The 13475-nt window shown below is 37.1% G+C and overlaps 1 protein-coding gene across 2 annotated transcripts in view; it reads left to right on the top strand.

Moving 5' to 3' along the window:
- The window catches only part of RNaseZ (ribonuclease Z), a 46160-nt gene that overhangs the window by 22505 nt on the left and 10180 nt on the right, over positions 1-13475 (top strand). For both annotated transcript variants that reach the window (XM_083125406.1, XM_083125405.1), the window contains exons 6-8: positions 584-790; positions 6699-7201; positions 9870-10093. In XM_083125406.1, the coding sequence (XP_082981532.1) occupies positions 584-790; positions 6699-7201; positions 9870-10093 (934 nt within the window). The remainder of the gene's footprint in view (positions 1-583; positions 791-6698; positions 7202-9869; positions 10094-13475) is intronic.

Genomic DNA, 13475 nt, shown 5'->3' with positions numbered 1-13475 from the left:
GACAAATGCTTGTGCCGCCTTGGAAATTATATTGAAAAGTGAGAAAGGACCATGCTACTTGGTGCAACTTGATTTTTGTCCATAACTTAATAATTTTTTTGCAACATAGGGAAACTTTTTCCTTGAACGAGCCTAGTACTTACCATACTTTACACGAAACAACTTTTAGATACTTAAACTTCCAACACTTCTAGGTTTGTCATCTGTTCACGAAACTAAACACTACCAGTACAGTTCAACTCCATTCTCAATAATGACCAAAATGTCACTTACTCCCAAGTCCTTCAATTATTGTTTCTTTCCTTCAAAGAGATTTATTTTTTAAGCTTTTTGTAGATTTGTTTCAGTGTATTTTAATGTTCTAAATGTATAAAAATTAAAATTGAGTGTTTAATGCACATTCTGTTTCCTCTCTGCAAATAACTGTGAAAGCGACGAAAGAAAATTGAAATTACAAGTTCATGTTGTATTGCCTATTTTGATGCCTTTTTTAAATTTTAGAGTACCTATTTTAGAGATTTTAGTACCTGTAAAACCACCCCTATTAATTACCAATCATATGTCTTAATTTCTTCCCCTCAAGTTCATGCGAAATAGCTTTAAATCCAGAGGAATATATCCAGGAGACGTTGGCAGTTGATGGTTTCCCGGAGACGTTAGCAACTCTACAGGAGCAGCTGGCTCAGCACGAGAGAAGTGAAACCTCTTTCCCAGAGGTTCTGTTTCTTGGCACTGGGTCCTGCATCCCCAACAAAACTCGGAATACAAGTGGTATTCTTATCCAGTCAAGGTAATTTACAAGGTTTTATTGCTTGAATTTGGCTTAAGATTGACTAGAATTGTTCCATTGTATGCTAATACAATTGCCTGTACTTTTGATTCATGCCAGAAGTTTATACAGAAGGTTGTTTCATCCTTATGGTAGCATTGTTGAATCGCCACCAGAGGCGCTGTATTTGCGTGATCCACATAACATCCAAAGGCCAAACAGTTAATCGAACAAACGAGGGAAAGAAGAGTCATGTGTGATCAACATGCCTCCGAAACTCCACCCCTTTTGGGAGGGCTGTAGCCCTTTCCGACATAGGCTACAGCTATAGTCGAATTAAAAAGCAGTGCCAGATGAAAGATTTCACAGTGTCTGATGAGGGAATCCATCGCAATGCAAACCCATCTTCAACCCAGGCATTGCCAGGTGAAAAGCAGCAAAAGAGGCAACCTGCTCCACAATGCAGTCAGGACGTCATTGCTAAGGTACGCCAGTGTGTCAACAAGGAGAATCCACCCACACAACGGGACATAGCCAGACGTGTGCAATGGTCAACAGCAACTGTAAACTAAATCATACGCCAGAATTTGGGGCTCAAAAATGCACACAAGCAACAGGTTCATGTTCTCACAGCAAAGCACATTGCACAACGGTGGCATGCAAACGGCTGTATGAAGGCTACCCGGCAGGCAACAAATAGCGTTATGTTATCACCTTAGATGAGGCATGCGTGTATTTGATGGGATCCAAGCAGATACGTGCAATTTACTACCGCTCGATCGATGGGAAGGATCATGCAAAGAAAGTTTCCCGAAAGGGTTTATGGTAGGGGCAGGTTTCTGTGCAAATGGGAAGCTTCATATACACACTGTGTCATCGAATGTGAAGGTGAATGGAGCCTACTACATCGAGCACGTATTATACCCCATCTACCGCCAACATGCCCCTGCTTTGTATGGCAATGACATCGACAAAGTGCACATCCACCACGGCAAGGCCAGCAGCTATACTGCAAGAAGAACAGGGGCCTACATGTCCTGTATGGAAAAGGAGACAGGTGTGAAGGCTATCCCATTTAGAGACATACCTGTCAAGTCCCCTGATGCAGCACCTATGGACTTCTGTGTTTGGCCTCCTGAAACGGAACATCAAAAAATGTCGTGCAACTACGCTTGGTGGTCTTTGGAAAGTGTGCAAGGACGAGTGGGCAAAACTTGGTCAGGCTGTACTCAATAGATGTCTCCTACAATGGAAGCTCCGTTGTCGTGCTATTGTTCATGAACAGGGCTCTCACATAGAAAATGCTCGCTGGTGAGTTTTACAGCCTACTAAAATGGGGACGAATTTCACTGCCATAAGAATGAAACAACCTTCTGTACTGTACCATATTTCCCCGTTTAATGTCACACCCTGTAATTTTTTTTCAGTGCAAAAATTGGTTCATAACCTTTCATTGCATCAGATAATGAAACCAATGATAGCGGTGCAGGATCTTCAGATTTTCTCTGGTGCAATATTTTGACTATAGTGCACAAATCAAGAACTATTTTGTTAACTTCAGTCTGGAAAAATGTTCGCTAAACTGTCACGAAGAAATGATGTGCTTTGATTTGAACTATATTGAATTTTAATATATCTTAACGAGTATTCTGTGCATCCTCATCTTTTATTGAACACAGGTTAGTAATAAATTATTTTTAAGTACTGGTAATACCAGCAAAATTTTTTAAAAAAACAAACACATGATGGTCGCACACTACTTTTTTGCAAAAACAAATTGCATAAATTTGGCGATGATTATGTAGTGACATATAGGGTATATCATACAAGTTTTGCATTACATGTTGGTCATTGTTAGAGCCACATATTTATGGTAAAGTTTCAAGTTTTCGATACTGATGTGTTAAAATGGTGAATAAAATCCCAAATTTGATTTGAAAACTATACTTATTACACAAAGTGAAAACATTTCCATTCTAATGCATTCATGTAGTTACCAGAGTATTAAGTTTATTCCTGTGTAAGGGAGGGAATTCATTTTTGCTTCTGAACTTTTTACAGCAGGATTAATCAATTTTCTGTGATTTGCATAACTCGCAGGATAATTCAGACTTCAGTAAGTGTCTAAATTTTGTGAGATTTAATTTCGCATCTTGCATCATTTCGTAACAAAACATGGTAGGAAGAAAATTCACCTCACACCTTTCAAAAACATAAAGTAAACATTATGTTGTGTTATTTCACATTTCATTTTTCCATTAATAATGAAATATGCATGCCTCTACTCATTACTTTTGCTGTATGTAATTTTATGTCACTACTAGTACTATATAATCAAGAAATATTCCATGCTGTTATCCTTTTATTGGTGTATGTAAATAGGGAGTAGGATAATCAATCAATACTCTATTGGTAAAGATGACCAATAATTTTAGCTATACAATTGTAATGGTATCAATTCCATTTTGAGTAGATCTGTGGCTAATATTGCATATGATGCAATGTTTTTCGTGATCGCAAATTTAGAAGTACCAATGAATTCCTTATATTTTCAAACCATTATCTTCAAAATTTTATTGAATTTGGAATACAGGTTAAAAAGTTATTCAGTAATTGAGTTTTCATGCATAATCAAATATGTAGCCATGTTACATGAAGACTAATGAGATATTTGGTATCAAAAATTTCTTTAAAGGTGATATTCTTTAGCTTACATAATTTCTTTTAATATTAACAGTTACATCCAATACAAATTTATTATTCTGAATAAAGGTACAAGCTTATGATAATATTTTGTATGCGTATGCATCCTTCCGTGATGGACAATTTGCTGATTGATTACAGTTAAAGTCATTATAAGAAAATGGAGGGGGGGAAAGCAATTATGCCATAACTGATAACACTTTTGAAAATTTATTGTTTTTGCACATTAAATTACAACTCGTGCATGCAAATGCTATAAAATTCATGTTTATTAATCTATAAGCCTCTTTAACCTACCATGTACAAATTGAGAAACAGAATAATCTTTGGACAGATGCAAAAATATTGTGAAAATAGCCTGTGACTTACTAAATTCATTGTGCAGGATTTGATAGCATTAAAAAAAGAGGCTGAAGAGGGGACAAGATGGCAGTTTAAGGGAGAGAAAGCTCGAGTGTCAAGCGAGCTTCAATTTCAAAGCTACTTGATCAAAAAGTCAAGTGTAGTAAAATGAGGCTGTACCATGGTCTTCGTTAGTCACAAAAGTAGCAGTGTAAATAATTGTTGCTAGAGAACATTCAGGTTTGATTGATGAGTTTTCCAAAATAGTTGGTAAATGCCCGACATTTACTGAGATTGGATGTGACATCTCGCAAAATAATCCAAGTGCATCTGACACATAAATAGGGAAACACATATATTTGAACTTATTTTTTGAATTAAAATAAAATATGGAGCGAATTTACAATACCGGATCCCTCCCCGATTTTTGTAATATTTCGCATACTCACTAATTGAGGCCTAATAACGAATTTGAAGTTAAAATTTTGGAGTTACGTGTACAAATTGCAAAATAAGCGAAATTGAGTGGTCCATGATCGGAACAGACATGCACAATTGCTCATTATTTACCGGAAGATTTTTCTGCTTCCAATACTTAAAAAACGAAATGTGCATTCCTGACATTACTACGACCCCAAATTTAACTATGCTTTCCTAACGTAACCTTACCATGAATAGTTCATGGGGTTGTCCGTAATTGGTTTGTGGGGCTACCCGTGTATGGTTTTACGACCACAAATTTTAACTATGTTTGCCTAACCTAACCTTACCTTAGCGAGAATGGTCAGTGGGGCTATCCGTGAATGGTTTTGCGCTAATTGTGATAATGAACCAATAAAAAAATTATTTTCGTAGCACTTTAATGGCAAACGTTCTTCATCGAAGACGCCATTTTCGTATCCTGCAATTTTACGATCGATGCATTGTTGCCAAACTTACCTGTAATCAACAACTTTTTTTACTGTTCTCTTCCGCCATTCTTCCACGATCCATGTTCTCCAAGTATGAAATCAACAGTGTGGCAATACTGTAGACAGTGTAACCAATTGTGAACATCAATTGTTTATATCAACAAATATGGTTTCCATACTTGTATGCGGAGAATCATTGCGAGAATAGAAAAGCTTCTTTTACAACTTCTACACGTTAATGAACAATATCTACACCTCACCCCAACATGTGAACATCAGATAAATCATTGCAACTAATTATTTCGTTAGTATAAGCAGGATGGTTGGAAGTTGACTTATTCAGGCGACACCATGCATAGAAATTACAGAAGGGTCCAGTATTGTAAATTCTTGCCTAAAATATTAAATATTAGATTTTGTGCCAATTTTTATGGAGAAAGCTTTTGATTAAAAGGACCTAGCAAGAGATTGCAAGACGTAAGACAATCAGAAGATTTAGTAGTACAGATTAAAATGTTTATCAGTAGTTTTGAAATTATTCAAAATTGCAAGGTAAACCTGGAAAATTCAGAGAATTTGTTTTGCCAGTATGAGTGGAACGATGTGCATGGAAGCACATATTGTGCAGGGGTATTAGAATAACAGTTGGGCTGAAAAGTTCGTAGGCTGACTCATAGATGGCGTTACTAGAATTAAATCCATGTGATTTTTACTTAGTACTAACCTTCAAAAGATACGTGTATAAATTTCACAGCTGCCGGATAATTAGTTCGTGAGATATAGCATTGTGAGTGAAGCAGCTTTTGTGATTGTGAAAAAATGGATAAAAAAGAATTTCGTGTGTTAATAAAGCATTGCTTTTTGGCGAAAAAAAATACTGTTGAAGCCAAGGCTTGGCTTGATAAACATTATTCGGACTCTGCACCAGGAAAATCAACCGTTGAGAAGTGGTTTGCTAAATTTAAACGAGGCGAAATGAGCATCGAAGACGATGCACGCAGTGGATGCCCCAAAGAGGCTGTTAACGACGAAAACATCAAAAAAGTCCACAAAATAATTTTAAATGATCGTAAAGTGAAGTTGATCGAGATAGCTGAGACTTTAAAAATATCAAAGGAACGTGTTGGACATATTGTGCATGAATATTTGAACATGCGAAAGCTGTGTGCAAAATGGGTGCCGCGCGTGCTCACAATCGATCAAAAGCAACAACGTTTTGATGATTCGGAGCAATGTTTAGCGATATTCAACCGTAATAAAATTGCTTCCCCATCCACCATATTCTCCAGATCTGGCCCCCAGTGACTTTTTCCTGTTTGCAGACCTTAAAAGAATGCTCGCTGGAAAGAAATTTAGCACTGATGAAGAGGTAATCGCCGAAACTGAGGCCTATTTTGAGGCTAAAGAGAAATCGTACTATAAAAATGGCATCGAAAAATTGTATGACCGCTATAATCATTGTATCGCCCTCGAAGGCAACTATATTGAATAATAAAATCGAATTTTGTCAAAAAAATATTTTTTACTATGTTAGCCTACGAACTTTTCAGCCCAACTGTTAGTACATTAGAGTATGATAGTTCAGACCATTAGTCACTAATAATCGCTGTCTGTAAATATGGTCCTCCACAATTTCAATAAAATAGTTAGCAATATCTCTCTAACAATAAGACATATTGGCTAGCCCCCGTGACGGAGTGGTTAGCACACCGTGCTACGATGCCAGGGGTCCTGGGTTCGAATCCCAGCCTGGGCATGGATGTTTGTGAAATCTATTCATCATGTCATCACTCATCCCCATCTTCGCAAATTAGCCAAAAGTGGCACAAAAAGGGAAGTAAAATAAAGCATATCAATCAATAAGACATTGCAGAAGGTGGCCATTTCAGTAATCATCAGTATTTTGAATTGACTTCATGTTTTGATTTCTGATTGTGTGTTTGTGTGTGTTAATACTTTTGTTTCCTTTTCAGAAAGAATGAATACTTCCTGTTTGACTGTGGTGAAAGCACGTATGGACAAATGGTGCGTTTCTTTGGCAGAAATAAAGTTGACAATGTCCTGTGTCATTTGAAGGCAGTGTTTGTTTCCCATCTTCACGCGGACCATCACATCGGACTTATAAACATTCTCAAAGGACGAAGGAAAGCCTTTAGAACTCTCCGGAGAGATTTTGAGAAAATTTTCCTCCTAGCTCCAAGACAGATAATGTTCTGGCTTAACTTCTATCATCACAAATTTGAACCAATCCTTGATGATTTCATGTTAATACCAAACGGGGCACTAGTTTATCAGAATAATATGTTGGACGATGATGTACGTGATAGGTTATTTAGTTCGCTGGCTTTGAAAGAAGTGAATAGTGTTCTGGTGAGGCATTGTCCAAATGCTTTTGGAGTGTCCGTCATTCACAAGGATGGTTGGAAGTTGACTTATTCAGGCGACACCATGCCCAGCCGTGACCTAATAGAAATGGGTGAGTAGTATATTATGCAATTTTTGTACAGTGTGATTGAGAAGTCTCCATGTCTCTAGATTATATTACATAGTACATATTACCCTAGAGATATATGACATAATTATTTATTATACCATATTTGGGAACTTTACATTACGTTACATCATTTGTCTGATGCGTTATCGTTAGAGGCACATATTTTTGGTAAATAAAAAAGCAAAATTTCAGTGTTATAGCGGTGAAAAATCAGATGAAAAGTTGTATATAAAAATACATTTTCATTTTAAAATTGTGAATACAATCCTAAATGTGATTTAAAAACTACACTTACTACACAAAATTAACATTTAACTTCTAATAGCACATTTATGTAGTTATCAGACCATGAAGTTTATTTCTGTGTAAAGGAGTCCATTTTTGCTTCTCCAATATTAGCAACAGAATTAATCAATTTTCCGTGAATTGCATAACTCACAGGATAATTCAGACCTCGGAAGGTGTCACGTCGGTAAATAAACCCTAAATTTCGTGTTTGAGTTAATTTTGCATTTTGCAGTTCATTTCGCATTATTTCGTGCCAAAACATGGTAGCAAAATGCATTTCACACCTTTCAAAAACATGAAAAATTAACACTACAATGTGTTTTTTTTCATATTTCAGTTTTTTCGTCAAAAACGAAATATGCATGCCCCTAGTTATCATTTGTGCACTCACACATATGTCACTAACCATTCTTCAGCACTCTAACCATGTCTGCTCATATCAGCCATGGTGCAACAACTGACAGATGAATTCGAGCGAGCATTCCACGTGACCTTCATGCCAACCACGAAAATAAAATTGTTGCCAAATAACTAAATGGTGACCAATTTTCAACACATTCTCAACAGAATACATACAAGTAGGAGTACGGGGACTTCTTGGCCATACTGTAGATTATGTTTTACAGGTTGTACTAGTGAAAAATATAATTTACAAGTGTGGAATTAAAAACAAAGTCGCAACTTGTGCCTTGTTTTGTCCTTCAAATTTTTGGACTCGCTTATGTCATCTTTCATGGATGGGAGAAAAGAAGAAATGTGTGACCTTCATGCCACCAGGGTGGTAGCTGCAAGGTATGACTGATCCCTTGGGAGAAGAACCGGAAGTCAGACTGAAAATTCAAAGGACAAAACAAGGTATTTGTTGTCACTTTATTTCGTTTTTAATATAGCCCCCGTGGTGGAGTGGTTAAAACATTGAGCCGGGGGTCCCAGGTTTGAATCTGACCTGGGCATAGATGTTTGTGAGTGTCCTTTCATCATGTCATATTTGCAAATTAGCCAAAAGTGGCAAAAAAAGCGAAGTAAAATAAAGCAAATCAATCAATCGTTTTTAATATATTGATGTCATATGGAATTAAATCACAACTTTTTCATAAGTGAAGATATCATTCTTTATATTTTATAAAAAGAAAGTTTCAATTTTTGCACAATTTTTAGGATAACTAGACTCCACAAAAATGTCATGTGACATTTTTGCAGACCCACTGAAAGACCAATATGCCAGAAAAATATCAGCTGGTATCTGCTAGATGAATTCCAACCAGTACTTTCCGAAATGTATTTAAATTCCATCACTGATCAACTCACCATCTTTCCTATTACACAGGGTGTTTCCTGGCTGATGATACAAACTTTCAGGGATGATGGAGAAGGGCACATGTACCAATTTGGGATAAGAAACTCTGGTCCGGAAACGACTTAGTCGAAAGTTATAAGCGAAAATCGGTGTATGAAGATGTAATACTTTTATTACCTGCACAAGTTTGGCAAGTTGCTACATTCACAACAGTTGTTCAAAGTGGCATCCCCCAGCTTCGCTGCAGGCATGCCATCATCGCACAAAGTTCTGGCGTACCCGTTGGAACAGCCCCGGGGTCGTTTGAACAATGTCACAGGCAGCAAGAATTCTTGCAACGCGATCCTCTTCAGTCTCGACAGGTCTCGTACACAAGACTTTTCACATTACCCCACAAGAAGAAATCAAGTGGGGTCAGATCAGGTGACTGAGCTGGCCACGGAACATTTGAAGTTCTTCACAATTAGCCTAAAGAGGCAGAAAAGAAACATCAAATAAGAAAAATGAGAGTAAGAATTAAGGTTAGGGTCAACCCAATGCCAGTGGTGCCAGAATCAAGTGGAATTTATTTACTGATACCAGCCGAAATGTTGGTCTTTCATAGGGTTGCAAAAATGCCACGGAATCTAATTTTCCTGGAAATTATACAAACTGGATCTTGTGATTGCATAACAAATATTTTAACATAATTCTTGAATATTTTGAAGCAAAACTCTTGGTAAATTGTCGCACAAAATTGGAGTGAAATGCTTACACGCTAATATTGTTCAGTATTTTGCAGAACTTTTATTGCAATTTTCAAGCATAGATATTGGTTAGTCCTAGTTACAATATGTCAGATATGCTATCATGTAGTAGTAAAACATGCAAATTCTTTAAAAATAATGGATAAAGGTGTGAGTTTGCAATTTGTTAATATATCCAAATTTTACTTCTGATATTTGGAGGGAAAAGTCCTTTGGCATAGCAGTGAGTACTAATTAGGTAGGCCATATTTGTTCACAGTTTCCACAAGTGAATTTTTGCTTGAAATGTTGTCCTAATACTTGTAATTGTAATTTGCAGGAAAGAACAGTGATTTGCTTATTCATGAAGCAACAATGGAGGATGAGTTGGAGGGGGAAGCTCGGCTGAAGATGCATTCCACTACTTCACAAGCCATAGAAGTTGGAAAGGCTATGAATGCCAAGTTCACTCTTCTCACCCATTTCAGTCAGCGTTATGCAAAAATTCCAAAGTTCAATGAGAACTTTAGTTCAAATGTTGGGATAGCTTTCGACAATATGCAAGTAAGTGATCCGAATAACTGGTGTTTTAAAGAGTTTAGATCATTTTTTTTATGAATTTTCCTCTGTGTTTGGTTAATCATGACTAGAGAATGAATGCTGATTAGATTAAATTGATGAAGATACATTCATATCCAGTGTGAAACAACTCTGTAACCTTTGGTGCAAGATCGTGAGTCCACTACCAGGGCCGGATTTACCTCTTTGCCACCTCTAGGTCAAACTAGCTCTGCCGCCACCCATACCGTTTATCAAGAATGAAAAAAAATCATTATTTTCTGTATTACTATTTTTACTATTAACGGCATGCAGTATTAATTAAATGATCGTTGCTTACAAAAAATGTGACATAAATTATATAAATTACATTTTAACATTTACCTTGCTTTTCAGAGAAGACTTTTATTTTTACTTTATTTAAGTGATAGGTACATACCATCATACAAAAAATGTAACAAATCGATGCCGGCAGTAACAAGGAATGGCGTTCCTGGAACGCATCCAAGCTGGTGTTGTCTTTTAAAAGCAAGCAGCAGGCTTCATGTTCTTGCCGCAATCACCGACCAGGATCAGCACAATACTGTACATTCAATTCGAAACAAAAAAGTCTGTAATTAAAACAACAAATTAGTAAACTAGTTCCGAGCCCTGCTAGCCTATCTCCCTTAAGAAATATTCTTTGTTAACTTATATTTACAATACAACTACATTAATTCATTCTATTTGTGTGTCCGGAGAAAAAAGGAGGCAATCCGAGAATTAGGTATTCCTTATAAATTTAAAACAAACAATCGTGCCGCCCCTATCAAAGTGCCGCTCTAGACCCTGGCCTATGAGGCCTATTGGGAAATCTGGGCCTGTCCACTACCCACTATCGTTAGCTAACAAGATAGAAGCCTGTGGTATTTCCTCTTTCATTAAGGTCCTGGTTTTGAATCCGGACTGAGCTTGGGTGTTCTTTGTGAGTGTCACTTCATTGATTTTACCTATCATCACTCATCGTCATCTTTGTGATTAGGCAGTGTGACAGAAAAGTGAAGTAAAATAAATCAGTCAATCTTTATCTATCTTTGCTAAAAGCAGTTATTATTTATAACTAGGGCCCAGGACTTTTTGTTATAACATTTTTTTTATTTTTCATCGAATCGAATACTGGAGTGAGATCTTTGTATCTACACACACCTAGAAATCTTAGGGAATTTGAAAAACGTAAAATTCTCAGGGAAAATCCCCTAATTGATCATTGAGTGACATTGAAGTACATCTGAAGGGCTAGAATATACTCCTATCTGTTGATTTTCTTCACACAAGCTGCTTTCAAGACATAGGCTTGTAATACATGTTTATTTTCCATTACAGATTAATTGATATTGTGTCCATTTGTAAATTTCTGTTTCTCAAAAGTGTGAAAATATTTGTTCTATATGTGGTGTTTTTTGGAATGTTATTTTGTGCACTTCAATATTGTTGGAAAAGGTGTTAACTCAGACAAATATCTGTAACCTTAGTCCTTAATTATATGTGCACACGGATTCTTCATTTAGTTTGATTTCAGAAAGTAAACTGATATAAGTATTTCCCAGTACTGATAAACTACTGATGTAAAATTTGCTGATTCCAATAACTGAGCCAATGCAAAATTGCAAATGATTCTTGCAGAACATTCATTCACCTCCTCAATTAATGTATGTAACCATGTGATTCAATATGATTTACTTCAATAATGAACTGCGTATTTAGACATTTACTTCACAAAACCATGACATACAAATTGTATTTTTTTTATTCATAAATGTAGTAAAAAGTGGCTCAAATTATCAGTAATATTATTGATACACAGATATGCCCATACCAATAGAGTAAAAATTAGTTTGCTTCTGCTGGGTCCCCAGTCATGTAGGCATCAAGGGGAAGGAAGAAGCTGATGTTACCGCCAAGTCTGCTGATGCAGATGGTGGGTGACCTTCTCGTCCACTCTCTCTCGCCGAGAAAAAGTCATCTTAACTGCTTCGAATCTGAAACAGCCGTCTTGCACAACTCCCCTCCTCGGTGCCATACCTGTAACGTTGTATAAAGTGTTCGGCACGTTCTTCTCGCATGTGCTTATTTTAATTTCCTCAGACAGAGTTTTAACCTTCCCAATGATTTACCATCCATAAATGTTGGGAGATGATGACTGTGTTTTACCAATGTTTTTTATCTTTTTTGTTATTTTTTATCTTTTACACTGTTTCAGAGGAAGTTCTTAGACTGTCCTTGCCTTTTTTTAAATTCTGTGTTTGTTCTGTGAAAATCCCTTTACAACCTGCATTTTTAACCTTTCTCAAAGGTCTCTTCTTTTAATTTAAAGGTAAGGGTTTTTATATAAGGGGATTTCCCCCATATACTTAGAAGGGTGCAAAATGGCTGCAAAGCCTGAAGCACTCTAAAATTTTAAATCAATCAATCAGCTAGTCCATCCCATCTCTAATAAAAACGTGGTGATATTATGGCTATAATGGAAAATAGAGGCTACTGTAAAAAAATAAACAATACTGCACTGTGTTCATAATTGGGAAAAGAGAGACGCGGTAGTATATAAATACGGAGATGGGCAATCCGCTATCAGCTCCTTTAGCCAACATCGTCATGCACCTGGCTGAAAAAGAGATACTCCACACTCCAGAACTACAATACATCCGATATGAAAGGTACGCAGAAGACACAATAGTGGTATACAAAAAGACAGAAGAACTCAACCTTCTAGTGAACAAGCTAAATAGCATCCACCCCAGGTTCAACTTCACCGTAGAACAAGAAAAACATGGCAAAATCAACTTCCTGGACTTCACCATCAGCCGTTCACTTAACAAATTCACAACCACTGTCTACAGAAAACCGGATGCAGGCAACCAGTACTTACATGCTCTCTCTAGCCATCCCCCCAAGCAAAAAGCCAATGTGTGGCTTAACTTTTATCGAAGAGCCTTCTCCTACTGTTGCAGAGAAGAGGATCTACGAGAGGAGATAGCCACCACCACTGAAATAGCCCTGAAACATGACATGAGAGGTGGTAATACAGGGTTTGTCCAATAAGTATCAGGATTGATTTTGTCCGGCCAATGGGAAGGGGTGGAGGGTGGTCTCTGTGGGTGAAATCGATTTGTGGGATGTCACGTGAGCTAGGAGACCCAGCTCAGTTGCCTCCGAGCCTTTGGAGTGTGTAGGTCGCACCTGAAGTGCAAGTGCGTTTAGTGCTAGTGTCAAGAGTCAAGATGCAGCGAACCATCAAGCAGCGTTGTGCCATCAAATTTTGCGTTAAACTGAACAAATCTGCTACATAGACTTTTGATATGATCCGTGAGGCTTACAAGGATGAAGCCATGTCCAGAACGCGTGTTTTTGA

This window comes from Lepisma saccharinum, chromosome 7 (assembly GCF_977018435.1).
Source record: "Lepisma saccharinum chromosome 7, izLepSacc3.1, whole genome shotgun sequence".
Lineage (NCBI taxonomy): Eukaryota > Metazoa > Arthropoda > Insecta > Zygentoma > Lepismatidae > Lepisma > Lepisma saccharinum.
This window is presented reverse-complemented; position numbering and strand designations above follow the sequence as displayed.